This window comes from Pelodiscus sinensis, chromosome 24 (genome assembly GCF_052426305.1).
Source record: "Pelodiscus sinensis isolate ZL-2025 chromosome 24, ASM5242630v1, whole genome shotgun sequence".
Classification (NCBI taxonomy): Eukaryota; Metazoa; Chordata; order Testudines; family Trionychidae; genus Pelodiscus; species Pelodiscus sinensis.
In genome coordinates this window covers 1,935,620-1,953,696 of record NC_143075.1, presented here as the reverse complement: position 1 = coordinate 1,953,696, position 18,077 = coordinate 1,935,620, and the positions used below count along the sequence as shown (strand labels likewise).

General features: G+C 61.3%; 1 protein-coding gene across 4 annotated transcripts in view; it reads right to left on the bottom strand.

Moving 5' to 3' along the window:
• The window catches only part of PLEKHG5 (pleckstrin homology and RhoGEF domain containing G5), a 90,139-nt gene that overhangs the window by 59,474 nt on the left and 12,588 nt on the right, over nucleotides 1-18,077 (bottom strand). Inside the window, exon 1 of one of the 4 annotated variants that reach the window (XM_075906545.2) lies at nucleotides 10,036-10,753. The exons of 2 other annotated variants lie outside the window; for them this stretch is intronic. In XM_075906545.2, coding sequence (XP_075762660.2) covers nucleotides 10,036-10,168 — 133 coding nt within the window. In that variant the 5' untranslated portion in view covers nucleotides 10,169-10,753. Of the gene's footprint in view, nucleotides 1-10,035; nucleotides 10,754-18,077 lie in introns of those variants that run through there. One more of the 4 variants, XM_075906548.2, reaches the window with a different exon arrangement.

Sequence of the window (18,077 nt, the reverse complement as noted above, 5' to 3'; positions counted from 1 at the left end):
CGGAGCCGGCGGGGGACCGGCCCTGCAGGGAGCCCGGGGCCGGCGGGGGACCGGCCCTGCAGGGAGCCCGGGGCCGGCGGGGGACCGGCCCTGCAGGGAGCACGGAGCCGGCGGGGGACCGGCCCTGCAGGGAGCACGGAGCCGGCGGGGGACCGGCCCTGCAGGGAGCCCGGGGCCGGCGGGGGACCGGCCCTGCAGGGAGCACGGAGCCGGCGGGGGACCGGCCCTGCAGGGAGCCCGGGGCCGGCGGGGGACCGGCCCTGCAGGGAGCACGGAGCCGGCGGGGGACCGGCCCTGCAGGGAGCACGGAGCCGGCGGGGGACCGGCCCTGCAGGGAGCCCGGGGCCGGCGGGGGACCGGCCCTGCAGGGAGCACGGAGCCGGCGGGGGACCGGCCCTGCAGGGAGCACGGAGCCGGCGGGGGACCGGCCCTGCTCTCCTTGCAGCGCCTCAGCCTTTGAAATGTACAAGAGCCCCAGCGGGGAACCCCCCACCGGCCCTGGGGGCTTCTGCTTTGGAAAGGCGCAAGAGCCCCTCTGGGGCTGTACATTCTAACAGCAGAATCGCAGCAGAGGCGGCTTCAGTCCCAGTCGCGCTGTTTCCCGCTACCCCTCCTACCCCCGTGGAGACTGCCAGGGGAACCGGCTTTTAAGCCAGCTCCCCCCAGCACCAGCTCCTGCTCCCCGCTTGCTGGCTGGCAGCAGGAGGGGAAGCGACTGGTCGCAGCACTAGTTGACTATCCCATAAGGCTGGTGGACTAGTCCCTTCCACCCCTCCGGCCGGCCGGCAGGATGCGAGCGCTGGAGGCGGCTGGCGAGGGGCTGTGCTTTGGCCTGCGCTCTGGCACGGCTAAGCAGATGCAGACGGCGTCTCATTACTTGGCCAGACTGGGCTGCGCCTGCCCCGACTCCAGCCCGCAGCGCACACAGGCATGGCGGCGCTCAGGAAATACTCGGCGCTCACCTGCTGCCAAAGTCCTCGTTAAGTAAATAATGAAGCAGCCCCTTCCGAGGGCGGAAACAGCCGGTCTGGGCCTCCTTCCTTTCTCCCTCCGTCCCTTTCATCTCCCCCAGCCCGCGAACCTCCGCCCGGCAGGAATTAGGAGCCACCGAGCAATCGCCCAAGCCAGACAACTGCTGGTGCTGCTGGCTGAGCAGCCGCCGTTCGCTAGGTAACAGGCAAGGAAGAGGGTGGGGAGGCTGCAGCGGTTTGGTCTGGAAGACGCAGTAGGAATCAGCCCCCCCAGTGGAAATCTTTGTGGCGGGGAGATCCCAGGGGGCTCCCAGGTCCTTGGCTAGAACACACTTCCCAGCCACCGGCCCCGCAGCAGAGGACTGGCCCTGGAGGATGCCAGCACCCAAAGGTGACAGAGCTGGGTGCACGGGCCCTGCCAGGAAGGCTCAGCCCTAGGAGCTGGAGCGCGACCGGAGCAGGCGGTTGAATCGCCAGCCCAATTCACGCACTGCATCGGCGCCGATGGCTCTGGCCACCCCTTCCCTGGCGCAGCCTTGGGGCAGGGAGGAGCCTCCCTGGGCATCTAGGTCCTGTTGTCATGGCCGCGTCCCAGGCAGGGGCTCCTCGCAGGCCGCTCCCGGACGGCGCGGGACCAGCCAGCCCCTCACCTCAGCCAATGGCCCAGCGACCTCAGATCCTGGCACGGCGCCAGCACCCAACTCCGGAGGCCTCGCAGCCCTCGAGGTCGGTCAGACTGGCCACCAGCTTCACGGTGGCCCAGCCCTGCCGGTGGCAGCCCAGCTCAGAAGGGAAGGAGGAATGGCGGATGCCCAGGGCCGTTCCCAGGCTGCGCGGGCCAGGACTGCAGCGCCAGGAAGCCCCAGGCCAGCAGAGATGGGGCAAGCGGTACTCGGGCCAAAGGGGGCTGGGCGGAGCATGGCGCCGGTAGGGTTGCCAGATGGTTTGACAAAAAATACTGAACACTCCTCCCCTCCCCCCCATAAAAAAAAACCCTGGGAAAAAATTCTGTTGGAAAAAAAAAAGGGGGGGGAGACCGAAGTTGTTGAGCAAAAATAAAAGGGCCCCACGCTCCTCACTCCCCCGCCAGACGCGGCAGGGAAAAGTCTCCGTGCTGGGCTGCCGGCCGAGGGAAACAGGAAATACCGGACATTTCACATGTCCGATATTTCCTGTTTGTTTACCGGACGGGGTGTCAAGATATTGGATTTTAAAGATCACTGCTGCACCCATGGGGGGGTTGCCCCAAAAGTGTGTACAAAGGGGGCCATGTGCGGTGTCAAATGACAGCTCATGTTCTGCTGATTTTATGTGTGTGACTCTCGTACTTGTGCGATGTCTGCGTGTGGCGTTATAACTATGGACTCTGTGTCGACGCGGGACGATTCTCTGTCAGAGAGCACTGGGCCAGGAATGGTCAGTCAGTGACTGTGCTAATTAGCAAGGCTCCAGGGACGAGGCTCTCAGAGGCCAATACGCACCTGAGGAATGTGTCTGGGACCTGCAGACCAGCCAGAATATTGACTGCTGACTTGGGACACAGGGATAAGTCACTGGGCCATGCGACCCGCTCCAGGTTGGAAGAGACCAGGCTTGGATAGAAGATGCCATGAGGCAAACTCCATTTCATCTTCAATTTTGCTCCTGATTCCAGATGCAGCCTTGTGAGCAACAGAGAACTCATCCTGACGTAGGCTGTGCACCAGAGACTTTCAATAGAGCAGTTTGTAACACCTCCGCTAAGAGCCTGCATTGAGAACTGGGAGATTCGCTGCATGTAACGTGTTCTCCTTAACCTCACTCTCAGCCTTTTCTTTCTTTTGTTAATAAACCTTTAGGCTGTGTCGAGACTGGCAAGTTTTTCCGAAAAATCATCTGCTTTTCTGGAAAAACTTGCCAGCTGCCTACACTGGCCACTTGAATTTCCGGAAAAGCACTGACCATCTCATGTAAAATCATCAGTGCTTTTCCGGAAAAACTATGCTGCTCCCGTTTGGGCAGAAGTCTTCTTCCGAAAGACTTTTGCGCAAGAGGGCCAGTGTAGACAGCACAGGACTGTTTTCCACAAAAAAGCCCCGATCATGAAAAAGGCGATTGGGGCTTTTTTGCAGAAAACCACGTCTAGATTGGCCACGGACGCTTTTCTGCAAAAAGTGCTTTTGTGGAAAAGCATCCTGCCAATCTAGACGCGCTTTTCCGAAAATGCTTTTAACGGAAAACTTTTTGGACATATTCGGGGACCCGAATAACGGACAGTCCGAGCAGAAACTGGAACCTGGCAGCCCTAGGCACTGGCCCCGGCAGGTGCAGGGAGGCAGGCTCGGAGCACAGACCCAGGTGCTGTTGCTGGGAGAATTTCACCCCACAACAAAGCCCGGGGGAGGCCTGAGCCCGCCGGCAGGCTGGCCCCAGACAGGTTAATCCCCAGCACAAGCCCTACTGCGACGCTCCGCTGATGCGCCATGTCCGTAGCGCTGCCGCAGCCGCCCTTGGCCACTCGTTACAATCCAGGCAGCAGCGACGCCAAAGCACCGACCCGGCTCGACGGAGGCCTGGACCTGGCCGGGGGCGGGCGGGGGCGGGGGATGCCTGACGTCACTCAGACCCTACCGCTACGGAGCCCCAGTGCATTTGGCCGGCCGGTCAGGGCACCCGTCAGCAGCAGCCTCCCGGCTCCAGCTCAAGCGGAGGCTGGAAGAGCAGCACCGGCCGCTCACTCGACTCTCAAGGGAAGCGGCGCCCTCCGAGGCCCGGGCCTGAGCAGGGCCCATTCCCAGCGCCGCGGGCAGGGCAGGCTGAATTGGGAAGCAATGCCTGTGAGCTGAGCAGGCAGGGAATGAAGAGGCACGTCCCTGGGCCCGGCCCGTGCGCACGGAGTGCAGGGGGAGGCCCAGCGCGTGCAGCGCCACAGGCGGAGCAGGGCACGCCTGGCCACTAACCCCAGACAGAGCCCTGGCCGGGGGACCCAGCGAGGCCCATGGGCGCTCTGCTGGGACGCGCAAAGCAAGCGGGCACCCCTGAATGTACCCGGGCCTGACGGGGCTCCCTGTGTATGGTGGGGGGTGGGCCAGGTGGGGGCACTAGCCCTGCACATCCCTTCAGCTCTGCTCCGGGTGGCAGGCACCAATCTGACCGGCGTTTTCAGGGAGAGGCGCTGCCCGCCCCTCCCGCACGGGAAGAAAGGTGCCTGTCGCCTTCCACTGCTCCTCCCCGGACACAGGGCCCTCAGCGCTGGCCACTCGCTTCGCCCTCAAGGGACGTGCCGCCCCCCGAGGGCTGGGACTGGCCAGGGCCCCTGGCAGGGCAAGCTGACGCGGGTAGCAGTGTAGACGTTCCTTCTTGCGCAAGAGCCTCTTCTGAAAAAAATGGTGGCTCATTAGGTATGCAAATGATGCTCGGCGATATTCCACGCTTAGCCTCATTTGCATGTTACTTGCACAAGAAAGTTCGATTTATAACCGTGTGGGTATGTGGTGTGATTATAATCGGTCTGATGTTGTAACAGTCCCAAAGCAGGTATGGGGTTTATGAAGGAGGTACAGGCGACTCTGGGAAGTTTTCTGGGGCTAGTCAATCTTATTGCAACTGAAAAAAAAGTCTCTTAGGCTACGTCTAGACTACAGGCTTTTGTCGACAGATACTGTCGACAAGCTTCTGTTGGCAAAGAGTGTCTAGACCAGTGGTCCCCAACCTTTTGAGGTTGTCGGGCGCCAGGGGGGCGTGGCCATTTACCCGCCGGGCGCCAGGGGGCGGGGACACTTGCGCGCCCGGGGGGCAGGGCCCCCCCCAGCTGCGCGCCCGGGGGGCAGGGCCCCTTCCAAGGGCTGTGCGCCCAGGGCCGGCGCTCCCCTCCCCCCCTGGCCGAGTGCCGCGCGCCCAGGGCAGGCGCTCCCCCCCCCTCCCGCCGAGTGCCGCGCGCCCAGGGCAGGCGCTCCCCCCCCACCCCTTCCCGCCAAGTGCCGCGCGCCCAGGGCAGGCGCTCCCCCCCCCCTCCCGCCGAGTGCCGCGCGCCCAGGGCATGCGCTCCCCCCCCCCGCCGAGTGCCGCGCGCCCAGGGCAGGCGCTCCCCCCCACCCCTTCCCGCCAAGTGCTGCGCGCCCAGCGCTCCCCCCGCCAAGCGCGCTCCCCCCGCAAGCGCCCGTGCACCATGTGCCCGGGGCCAGGCCAGCCCCGAGCACCTGGCGGGCACATTGAAATGGCGCCCGCGGGCACCGTGTTGGGGACCACGGGTCTAGACTACATCCAGTTCTGTCGACAAAGCAAGCAGCTTTGTTGACATAACAGTGTAGACGCAAAGGACAGTACAGATGCAATAAAGCCTTCTGGCGACAGACTTCTGTTGAAAAAAGGTGTTATTCCTTGTAGAATGAGGTTTACAGCTGTTAACAAAACTGCTGAGTTCTGTCAACGTTCTGTCGACAGAACTCAGTGGCAGTGTAGACGCAGGTCTAGTTATCTCGACAAACGTCCACTTTTGTTGACAGAACCCTGTAATCTAGACACACCCTAAATGTTTGCCTGTAGCAGACAGCCGTGTGTCTGAGTGAGGCTTTTAGGGGCCTGTCTAGTGCCTCAAAGGTGAGGCTGAAATCCAAAAACAGGGTGGAAAAAGCCCGGAAGTCAGAGAAATGTTTCTCAGGGGCAGTCTGGAGTGGCTGGCCAGAGTGAAGTTTTAGTTGAGGAAAAAGATAAAGTTCTGGGGGATGAGGAGTTGTTGGCTGGTGAGGTTTGTAGAACTGAACCTGCACAAGGTGAGAAGGAGTGGTGTGAAGCACAGTGTGTGCAAGCTGGTAATTTGGCTGGTGGAAGTAGCTGTGGGGCAGTAAAGGAAGCTGTCTCAGTGTCTAGCTGTATGCCTGAAATTAGCCAGGGGTGTTGGGTCAAGGGAGAAACTCTCTCTCTGCTTGTCTGTGTGTGGGGAAGAGTTTCTTCCTTTGTCTGAGGAAGGTGCCCCACAGCCTGTGATGGCTGAGAGCAGGGCTGTTGTCCCAGAGTTGGGTCTGGATACAGCTAAGGCCCAGAAAGGAAGTGGCCCAAGGTGTGTGTCTGCTGGGGAGAAGGAGGCTGTGACCTGGGTAGATCCAGGCAGTGTTCTGCCAAGACCCCAGAGATCAGACAGTGGTGACACTGACGCTGCTGTGTTGCTCGAAGAGGGGGGGAAGCGACTCTGTGGGACCAGGGTGACCCCTTAGCCCGGACACAAGGAGAGGATGATGGCATGTTAACTCTGGTGCCTAATGACGGCAGGGAAGTTTACAGCCATCTAGAGAACTGCAAAGAGAGAGAAGGTCTCTGCCCTTGTATCTTGTGAGTCTGTGTGCCTGAGAGGGGATTGTCTGTGAATCCACCTGAGGGGTCAGAGATGACCCAGGGAGTAAGGGAATTGCAGGAGGAGTTGGTTGTGGCTCAGCAGGGCAATGCTACTGCAGAGCCAGAGAAGGGTGAACTGCTGCTTAAGGAAGCTCATAGGGAAGAGAGTCCTGGCAGTGCTTGTAGCAAGCAGTTTGCAGTAACAGAGAGAGGTGACGATGCCTGGCTTGGAGAAGGCATTCAGGAGAAAGCTCTGCCTGAAAAGGCAACAGCTTGTTGTGTGAGGCACTTGTGCATTGGGAGGAGCAGCGGATTGTACGAGGCAGCTGTTTCTTCAGTGCCGCCCAGCTGATTGGCCAGGCAAGGACCCCACGTCCGTCCGTGTCCCTGAACACAGGAGGAGCCAGTGGCAGCAGGAAGTGCCAGAATCCCACATTTGCCATTCCAGGAAATATGGGAGGCCCAAGAATCTCTGACTCTCAGCTTCCTCTCAGGCCACGCTCATCACTACGTAGAATCATAGAATCATAGGACTGGAAGGGACCTTGAGAGGTCATCGAGTCCAGCCCCCCGCCCTCAAGGCAGGACCAAGCTCCGTCTACACCATCCCTGACAGATGTCTGTCTAACCTGTTCTTAAATATCTCCAGAGAGGGAGATTCCACCACCTCCCTTGGCAATTTATTCCAATATTTGACCACCCTGACAGTTAGGAATTTTTTCCTAATGTCCAATCTAAACCTCCCCTGCTGCACTTTCAGCCCATTACTCCTTGTCCTGTCCTCAGAAACCAAGAGGAACAAATTTTCCCCTTCCTCCTTGTGACACCCTTTTAGATATTTGAAAACCGCTATCATGTCCCCCCTTAATCTTCTTTTTTCCAAACTAAACAAGCCCAGTTCATGAAGCCTGGCTTCATAGGTCATGTTCTCTAGACCTTTAATCATTCTTGTCGCTCTTCTCTGTACCCTTTCCAATTTCTCCACATCTTTCTTGAAATGTGGCGCCCAGAACTGGACACAGTACTCCAGCTGAGGCCTAACTAGTGCAGAGTAGAGCGGCAGAATGACTTCACGAGTTTTGCTTACAACACACCTGTTGCTTACAATACATGCCCCCTTGTCCCCGGGCGCCCCTCTCTCACACATGCCCCGCCCCTGCACTTGCCGTCAGTACCCAGGGAACCACCTTAGCCTTTGCTCAGATCCTGCCGTGCTCATGCCTTGGGCGGTGGCTTCTCAGCTGCCAAGTGGCACTGAATTGCTCCTTCATTTAGCCTTCAGCGGAATAGCACTAAGGTCAGGGGAATCCCTGCTAAAGCAGAAGAAACAAGGAATGTGTCGACGTGAGAGAGACAGGACTAGTCTCTCTCCAGCACAGCCGTGGGCGACCTAGTGACCGCACAAGTGGCCCTCCGACATCTCGGTGTCTGCACGATTGTCGTAAGCAACACTGCCTCCGGGACAGGGCCGTTTCACTAACAGCACTTGCCTACCTGGAGTTCGCGGGGGTGCCGAGTAAACAGTCGCCGCGCTGTGACTAGACGCAGAGGGAGCTCCCGGCTCTCACCGCCACCGCAGTGCGCAACCAACATGCGGCCCCCTGCACATGTGTGTCACTGACGAATACCGGCAGGGAAAACCGACATGCAGGGATGCCTGAGGAATCTGGCAACTCGGCATGTGGGCAACAGCAAACAAAGTCTGGCGGCCACACCGAGACCCTCGCTGGGCCACAGGGGGCCCGCCCCTGCTCCAGAAGCTGCTTGGAAAAGGGAGTGTGAACTGAACACAGAAGAGGGCGACTAGGCGAGGGCAGGGCCAGCAGCTCAGAAGCCAGCCGGCTTCTCGCTCTCCACTCGCCTCTGGCCATGGGAAGAGCTCGCTTAGGGGTTCCAGGCTGGACCGGCAGGTACCAGCTCAGGGAATCCTTCGGCTTGGTCTGGCTTTCAGGTTCCTTCCCCCCAGCCGAGAGGAGACGAATGCACACACACAACTAAGCACCACGTCTTCACGTCTTGTCAGAAGAGCAAAACCCAGACAAGGTGTCAGCTGCTGCCAGCAGAGGGGCTGAGGGCCCTGCCCCAGGTCACAGCCAGCCTGGCGGTTACGAGCCTTATAGAAACTGGAGAGGCAGCTAGGCCCAGGCTGGGGCGAGGTGAGTCACCAGGAAACACGTAAGGGCACGACGGGCCGTTTTCTGACAGCCCTGAGCAGCAGCAGGAAGCAGGGGCTGCGAACGGCACCGCACGGAGCCAGCGCTGCGCTGGAAGGCCGGTCCTGAGGGCCAGGGCAGACACGGTTCTGCAGGGGCTAGTGGCGGAGGCCTGGACTCCAGCAGGCGGGTTTGGGTCAGAGGCGCGGAAGCAGGGTGCTGAGCTGTAGCCCGCCCTGTAGTGGTTTCCATTACACGCCGGGGTCACAGCGCCACGAGCACCCCTCCACTAGCTGTCCCACGCTGGCGGGCGAGGGAGATTCTGCGCACAGGGAGGTGGGACTCCTTGTTTGGGGCAACGTGCCCGGGCCCACAACAGAGGCACAGCCTACAGGGAAGCTGCCCTGCTCCCTCCAGCCTCTAAGCTCTACCGCCTGGGAGCTGGGCCCAAACCTTCGTGCTGCCCCCAGGAGCCAGCGGCGGGAGGAGGGGACGCAACGTGCAGCGACAGGAAGCCGACAGGTACCGCCGTGGCCAAGCCAAGAGCCCTGGGTCTCTGGAGTCAGGCCAGGGCCCAGCAGGTGCGAAGGCCTCGGCACCGAGCAGACGCCAGCGAGCACCAGATGGGCCAGTCCCACGACCGTGGCAAAGGGACCAGAGAATTGTGCCGGCTGCGAAGCTTTGCTGCCCACACGGTGCAGCCACCCCGGAGAACACAACGATGGCTCTGTGCACGCGGCCTCGCTGGGGCCCTGCCAGCCTAGTAACGGCCTCCCCATTGGCCGGCCCCCGGGTTGGCATTTCCCTCGCCGTTAGGAACAGCGATGGGAGCAAGGCCGGGAAGGGAACGTGGCTCGCACAGGGAGGGCTTGCGCTGGGATCTACTGGGAGACCTGGAGGCCTGTTTTAACCCAGCTCTGCCCTCTGAGCAGGAGAAAGGAAATGAAGGAACTTCCCCCCTGCATCCTGCCCTACGCTGCCCCAGGCTCCCTCCCGCTGCTCTACAGGGAGCAGAGGCGCTTGGGATCTGCTGCTTTGTTTCACGCTCCGGCCCCGAGAGCCGAGGCAGCCTGGCCGGCTCAGCATTGCCCCATGGGGCAGCGAGGGAGGGAGGGAGGGCCGAGGAGACACAATCAGATGTGTTCTGTGGGCACCACGCACCAAGAGACCTGCCACGGAGCAACCCCAACCCTCACCAGTCACACAAGCCACGAGCGGGCAGCGATGACCCCCACCCACCTGGGCCCAGACGGGCTTTACAGACCCGCAGGCGAAAGGCTCCGTATGCAACCCTGCTGGGGGGGGGGGTTGCCTCCCCATAGACCCAAGGCAGCGTTGAGGGGCAGGACCTCCTGGGGACTCCACCAGCGGGGGTACAGCCAGCACTTGCTCCAGCTCATCCTTCTCCATCATCACACGAGAGAATCCCTCCTCTGAGCAGCAACACCAGCCCAGCAACCCGCTTCCAGGACTCTCCACCCCACCAGCCCCGCGCAGAGCCCATCCCAGAAGGGGAACGCAGCCTTACGGCCCCGCCCGCGGGGTGACCTCAGCCTGCCTCGCACGCGCCCTCCACACACACACACAGGGCTTTGACCTACCCCCAAGCTGCTTGGTGATGTCCAGAGTGGAGCTCCAGGAGAAGCGTTCCACCGCCCCATCCTCCAGCTCCCTCAGCGCCGCCGGCAGGGTTTCCAGCTCGTACGCCCCCCGCTTTTTCCAGTACAGGAACATCCTGGGGAGGACGCAGGAGGCCTGCCGCAGCCGCCGGGATTGCTGCCTTCACGGCTGGGCGGCCAGGCGAGGGGCAGCTCTCCCCGCCACACGGAGCCGAGCCCGCAGCCAGGCCATGGTGGGACTAGTAGGAGGAGACCAGACTTGGGCTCTTAGGCGCAGGGCCTGGTGGACGGACAAGTGCTGCATTCATGCTGAGCAATGGGAACTGTGGGGTGCTGCTAGAGACGGACCAATGCGCTGGGCAGCGGGCAGACAAAGGGCCTTTCTTCCGCCTCCCACAGACATTTCCCAAATTTCACTTTCCATCGTCTATGAAAGAAATTCGGCTGTGGAGACAAGACACATTTGTGAGGCTTTTAAGCCCTCGACAGAACGGGGCTGCTCAGCTATTTTGCTGTTATGAAAAGTTTCCAGAGAAGAATGCATCCCCCAACCCCGACAAGGCACCTTCCTTCCTCACAGGAGGCTCACTGTGCAAAGCCGAGGCTGGCGTCATCGGCCGGCGGGCACGGACAACGGGGGCTTTGACGTCCCCTGTGCTGGCCAAGAGGCTCAGCGGCCATGTGCAGCTCTTTGGAAGCGTGGCTGGGGCCCGGCTGGCGGACAGCAGGCAGTGCCGCCGGAAGGAGCAGTGACTGACGTGTGCAGATGCCCCGCCGAAGGAGCTTCCGCGTGGGGGCTGCCCGCTTGCCTCTGGAGAGAGAGGAAGGGACTCCAGCAGAATTCACCCTCTGGCTCATCCCCGAAGAGCCAGCCACCTGGGCTCCTGAGAGCTGCCCACCCTGGCTGCAAGGAGCGGCCAGAATCCAAGCTACGTGGCGAACGTGCCATAGCCACAGGCAAGAGAGGCCACTGAGCAATCAATGTGACAGGGCCGCTTGGCCACTGTGGCAAGCTGGGTCCCGCTCTCCTAGCTAGGTCTCTTCACACGGCTGGTGGGAGTAGCTAACGCCCCCCGGCAGGGATCCCGGGGGAGACGGGAGTGCGCAGGCTCTTGCTTTCCTTTGGTTGTGAGTCTTCTGCTGGACCACGAAGCTCAGCCACACCCATCTCCTCATGGTGCGTGGGAGGACAGAGCCCCCGAGGCACAGTGGTCACAGCACTGCCATTTACACCTGCCACAAGGCAGGGCGTCCGAGGCTGGCACCCTGAAGTCTGGGCTCCGATACTGTGGACACGCGTGTGGCATGCACACGAAAGCTGGGCCCGGAGCCTGCCTCTCAGGAGCAGCCGTGAGGTGTCGGACAGCACACCGGTCCGAGCGCAACGACCCTGCGTGATCCGCGGACGGCTCACTGCAGCTGTGGCTCCCCTCCACTGTAGATACGGGCCATGCACAGGTGTCGGGAGAGCCCGAAGTTTAACTCTGTTTCTCCTTAACGAGGCTCTGACTTCCCAGACAGGCAATTAAGGAGTCCCACAGCCAGTATATGAGAGTACATACCACTGGCCAGTCCAGCAGCCTACTGCAAACTGCAGACAATTTGCATTTTGAAACCAGTCACTGGTCAGGCACGTGTTAAATATAAAATATAAAACACGTTGCCAAATGTTAATGACCATCGCCCTTGCAGACGAGTCGCTCGTGTCCGCTGCATTCCCCGTGTGCCCCCACGTGCACAGCCGCTGAAGTTTTGCCCGAGCGAGACCCGCTGGCCTGGCAGGAGCACCTGCTAGCATGCTGCACACGTACCAAAGGATAGCGGGCGCCGCCAGCCCACACCAGCAGAGGGGCAGGAAAGCAGGCAATGGGATGCCACAAGCACACCCCTCGGACGAGGTACGAGCAGTAGCAGCTTGTTTTCTTCGAGGGCTTGGACATGCTGATTCCGTTCCCGGGGACTCCAGCGGTACCCACTGAGGTGGGCTTGGCAGGCTGTTTGCAGCACAGCTCTGCCACAGCCAGAGCTGTCTCTGCCTGCTGGGTCAGTGCCCACAGCCGCTTCCGCCAGCTCGCCACAATGACACACACAGGCCGTGACCCAAGACCAAACTCTGGGCTGAACGGAGGCAGCCCCTTCTCCTGGCTGGGGCAGCAACAGGCAGCTGCCTGGACTTGTGGAACAGCCGCACGGTAACCATGCAGCTGGCCAGTGCCACTCAGCGTCTGCAACCTGCTCTCCTCACCTAAGACGGGGGGTTTGGACAGAGGACCTGGCCCACATGGAACTGGGCAGAAAGGAAGGACACGGGCACAGCTGGACCATGTCCCTGTAAGGATGGTCTGGGGGCCCTGATCTCAGACACCCGCTGTGCCGACGGTATGGGCACCAAGCCAGACACAGGCCAGGAAAGGAGCAGGAGGAAGCAGGACGTGAGGGCCCGAGAGCTTCGAATGCACCAGAGTCAGGTAGGTACAGGGGCTCCAGAGTTTCCAGGAGCTGCGCCGTCATGGGATGGGCAGAGACCTGCCCTGCAGCGGAGGGGAAGGCGGAAGGGCGGCCAGGCGCACTGAGCGACGAGCCCTGGAGCATGAGGTGCAGCGAGTAGTCAGGGTGGACCTGCAGCACGGCCTCCTCGGGACGAATGTTCCTGTCCAAGGTCCAAAGGGTGAAGCTCCTCCCCTTGGCAAGGAGGCTCCCCGGGGGAGGGTTCCCGTGGGCCCGCCCACGCACAGTGCCAGGGTCTGGGACAGCACCACCGAAAGACGCAGCAGTGTGCCGAGCCAGTGAGAATGAGCCACGCTGTCCTGCTCCCCTGCAGCAGAGCTCTGAGCACCGGCAGCAAGCCAGACAGCGGCTAACCAGGCAGCCAGCACGGTGCCCTCCAAGCCCTGCCTTGTCCCATAACCCGCCAGTCCCCAGCTCTGGCTCGGAGCCTCTCCTGGGGCATGTGCTTCACGTGCGCGGCACCGCACGATGGGCGCTGCTCCTAGACTGGGGGGCTCCGCGCTGGGCCACACCGGCAGCTGACAGAGACAAGGGCGCTTAGCACCACAAATCCCATGCCGCAAAGGAGCCCCATCCGCAGCCCCTCCTGGCGCTGCAGTGAGGGGACCGGAGGTCAGCGCAGGGAGCTCCCCCAGCTGGGTGAGAGCAAAGAACCCGGGGGGGTGCAGGGCCTGCAGACGGAGGGGGCACAGGGAGGAGGGGCCCCATTTAGCAATTTTATTGGCATGAGCACGGGGGAGGGGGAGGGGAGGGAAGGGCCGGGTGTGTACCTCCCAGATGCTGCCACAAGTTGCCTGCAATAGGAGCGTGCACCTGGCCTGCACCTGCCTCTCACAACAGCCCTGCCCCGTGGCAGCTCACACCAGGTTTCCCGGGCAGTGCAGATTTTAAACATTGCAAGAGGACAGGGTTGGGGGCTCCCCCGCCTGGGTCCGAGCACGGCCAGGCCATCAGGACAGAGGGAACAGGCCCGCAGGGCTGCAAAGGGCTGGGTGAGACAAGCGCGTTTTGCACCCAAGGCCCCATCTATACTTACCATGCCGGAGATCGACCTTTGGGCGTTCGATTTAGCAGGCCTAATAAGGACCTGCTAAATCAAATACCGAGGGCGTCCCGGTCCGCGCTGGTGGTACTGAGTGAGAGGAGTAAGGGAAGCCGACATGGGCGTTTGCTCCCCTCGACCTCCCGCCGCGGAGACAGCACCAAGCTTGGCTTATGGGCCATTGACCCCTGCTATGTCGTTTCCTAGCTGGAGCCACGTCCCTTCAGCCAACTGCCTGGAGGTTGTCGAGACCCACTTGATTCACTCAGCCTTCCCTCGTGTGCTCGAGGTCTGCCCGGCAGCAATGCAGAGGAGGCTCCTGCCCTGGGAAAGGGAAGAGCTGGAAGACCCTCCACTAGAGTACCAGCCGGCACATCGTCGGGAAGGGCGCCCAGGCATCAAGCAAGGGCTGACCAGAACTTGGCGCCCCCGCCAGGTGGCTACAACCCCAGGTGCTTCTTCAAGACGCCAACCCAGCCTCGGCTCCGTCCCGCAAGGCTCACTGCTCACGAGGAAGTCCTAGTGCAGCGGAAAGCCACCGTGCAGCGTGCGCACGTACGGTCTGTGGTGCACAGGCTGTGGAGCAAGGGGCGAGCGAGACATGTGCATGAGGACCACGCGGCCAGTGGAAGGGAATACTGTGCCGTAGTGAAGGAGGTGGCACTTCCTTGGTGAGCAGACACCGCGTGTGATGCTCAGAGGGCTTGTGCGCACATCCCAGGCCTCCGGGATGTACGTGTCATGCAGGTGTGTGCAAGGACCGCCTGCTACTGGATGGGGACCCGTCAGTCTTCAAACCGGAGCTCTGACAGCTTGAGCTAAAGGAGGCCGCCTGTAGGTGGGCGCTGTAGCATCCACACCCCGTGGATTGGCCGGCAGACGGAAGAACCCTGCCCTGACAGCCGCACACGCCGGCTGAGGGGGAAGTTGGTGCATTGCACACGTAGCGTCTGTCAAGGCTCCACCTCAGCGCCAAGTCCCAGAGATGCTCCAAGCCCAGGGCTACCTGAAAATGCAGCTCATGGCCCAGATGAGGCCCACAACTCTCCCCTCCCCAAACACAGGCAAGTCCTGAGCCGGTTACGCTGTTGCTGAGCAGGGACCCGGCCAACAAGCAACTGCTATCCAGGAACAAGGAAGTGCCACATACAAGCAAAAGCAGTTGCAAACACTCAAGACAATTATGTAAATACATGCAAATTAGGCACAGACTTCGGGCAAGTGGCCAACGCAGCCCTCGGTGCCAAAGTCTGGACATCCCCGCTGTGGCCAACTGCATGGGAAGCCGGCCACAAACACAAGCCTCCTGCACTCTTGGTTGGGGAGCCTTTAACCTGAGACATCAGCCCACCCTGCTAGGCCAGCTGGGCAGAGCTCCTGGCCCCCGCACCGCCTCGGGTGCTGGAACGCTTGCAGCCGAAGTCACACTCCCTGCCAGCAACGTGCTGCGGGATCCACGCCGTAGAGAAAGGCCGGGGGCCCAGGGCGAGAGCCCGCCTGCTGCCAGGCTGGAGGGAGCCAGCCACAAAAAACAACTGACGGCTGAAAGGAACTGAAGCGCCTCCCTTCCAGGTGCTGGCACGTGCGTGTTACACGGCTGCCCTGGCTTTGGGGCACGGCCTCCAGGCACCACAGGGTCACTCCCAGACAGCCGCGGACCAGCAGCTGTGACTTCCGTCCCAAGAGAGCACAAGGCGTCCGCTTCAGTGAGGAATTAAACCGGGACTCAGCAGCTGATCAGCTCAGCCTAGTTAGCGTCCTCAGTGTTAACTCCTCCTGCACGCACTGCCCTTGCCAGCCCAGCCGAGGGCGAGGACACGCCCCACACCGCGAGCCCGACTGCGCCCCGTGCGAGCAGAGCCAAGCCCCGTGTGCAACATACCAGCCCAGTGGAAAGTGCAACGGTCAGATGCCCTGGGCATCATGCGTAACACTCAGCCGCTGCAACGGGCAGCCCATTCCCCCCGCCCACGGCCCACTCGGCCAACCTCTGAACCCTTACAAGGGTCCCGCCACCAGACCCATTCTAGCGGGTTGGCCAGCTGCCTCTCACGCATGCGCTCAGGCCAGAGGCTGCCCTGTGTCCTGGGGCCCAGCCAAGCCCAAGGAGGGTCTTGCCCACAGTCACTAGACAGGAAGAAGGGGCTTAGCAGAGCAGAGGTGACAGGGCAGTTGGTGGCACACTGGGAAGACCCCACCCCCCCAGGTCAGGGCCGGTATGGGAGTTCTGGGTAGCACGGCACAATGTCCCCGTCACCCCTAAGCAAACTGCTCCCCTTCCACTCCCTGTCCCTCCCGTCAGCTTCCTCGCAGCCTGGCTCTGTTTTCTGCCGCCCCGTGGCCTGGCTGCTTTGCCGGATTCTTGTGTCGCCATCGCCGGTCCCAATGCACTCAGCTGCTGGCTCCTTGCCCCAGACGTCTCCATCAGACCACATTTTCCATACACGGAGCCACAGGAAGGAGGCGAATCCCTCCCCAGGCATGCCAGCTGGGGGGCTGGACGAGCTTTTCTTTCAGCTTGGCGCTCCCTGCTGGGTAATTGTCAAGGCCAATCTACAGACCTATGGCTGGAGCGCCTCTTGCATCAACTCCAACCCAGGCGAGTTCCTGGAGGGCTCTGAACGGAGGGGCACCGAGGCCCAGAAGGGCAGAACCCCAGGGCCGCTGGGCAGGGGCGGAGTAACGGGATGATCCGGAGCTAAGGAAGATGAAATGACAAGTTCAAAGGGCTGGGCAGGAGAGGACAAGAGGGCAGGGGTCTGCCGATACCTGGACAGCTGCCCTAACACTGGAGACCTGCTGTCCCCTTAGCCACAGACGCAGGACGAGAGCTGGGGTCAAACAACAGCTGGGCAGGAAAAGCTTCCCAGCCACGACGACGGCACGAGAATGGAACGGACGGCTGGAGAAGTGGGGGCAGGTCTTTGCCGGAGGGTTTGAAAAGGAAGCTGAGTCGCCACCTCTCTGGGGCAATTTAGACCCAGCACATTCTGCACCTTGCAGTGACTTAGGCTCCATGACCATGGGGGTCCCGTCCAAGCTTGTGGGTCTCCCCAGCACACTTGCTGCATTCGGGGAGGTAGCGCTCGGGCCTGGCCTGGCCTGGCCCCTTGGCCACTGCCGCGGATCAGGCCGGAGATGTTCACAGCTAGATCCCCATTTCTAAGGTCTGGTCCAGAGTAGGAGCCTGATGCCACAGGTCGATGCTGCTGTGCTGGGGCACGAACCAAAAAATGGGCCGGGGGGAGGTTTGAAACGGTTCAAGAGGCGTTGCTCATGCCCATTCCACAGCAGGGGCACGGCCACACAGCAGGGCTAACGTCGAGTAAGATACACAACTCGACTGACCTCAATAGCGAGCTGAAGTCGAAATCGCTTCACTCGGTGCTTGGCACTGGCTGCGCTGCAGGGAGCAGAAGGAAGAGCTCTCCTCCTCCGACCGCCCTTCCTCCTCGTCAAAGGGGGGTTCGTGGAGTCGCAGGAAGCAGCATTTCAAAATCAAGACTCATGTAGACGCACTCGTTATTTCGGAATAACGCTGCTGCGTAGACACAGCCTAGGTGTGTGCGCTCGCCACATGCACCAGAGCCGGAAGCTTTTACCCTCGGGGGGATCTTAGGCAGCCGGCTCTGGTACCCTCGGGAGTGGTGCATATATAGACTGGTAGAAGGGTGTCACTGGCCCCCTCCCTCGGTGGAACGCTGCCCCTGGGACCCAGGCAAGCCAAGGAAGCCCTAATGGCCAACAGCCCACCATGATTCAAAGGGACGGAGAGGACTTACCAGCCCCAAGGATGTGCCCTTCAGTGGTCCTCGCACTCTTTGCTCTGTCATAGTTGTAGTTAGCAGCTAGTTAACAGCTGAGCGTGCTCTAGTGATAGACAGTCCCCCAGGGACTGAGCCCAGGGATGGAGCATGCCCCGTCCCTGGGCATCAAGCCCCGTGACCCCCTGCAGCGAGAAGCCCGAGCCGACCAGCGATCCACAGCGAGGTTGTGCGAAGTGTCTGGCTGAGTCCCACATTCGAGAACACAGTCGTATTTGTAAGGCCCTCAGGCCCGAGCTGGGCAGGAGACAGACTGTGCGCACTCCTCACGGAACCAGCGCTGGCACCGGCCTCAGCACATACCAAGCAGGGGTCCCTGTAAGATGGGCGGCCACTCAGGAGGGATTCCACTGCCACCCAGCTGATTAGCACAGCGCCAACAGGTGGCTTTTTGTTTCTCCTGGTGGTGCACATCTGCACATGCCTCAGTGCACAACAAAATTCATTCTGCACATGGATGGAAAAAAATCGCACACAGAGGGAGAAGATTAGAGAACATTGGTACCGAGTACCTTGGCTTCAAGCAGCAGCACACCCCCCTTCCCGGCACCGATCCCTGCCCCTCGGTACCAGCCAAAAGACACAAAACATGCAGGGAAAGGTTGTTCCCATCCTAGGCACCAGTCAAGGCAAGGACAAGGAGCCCAGCC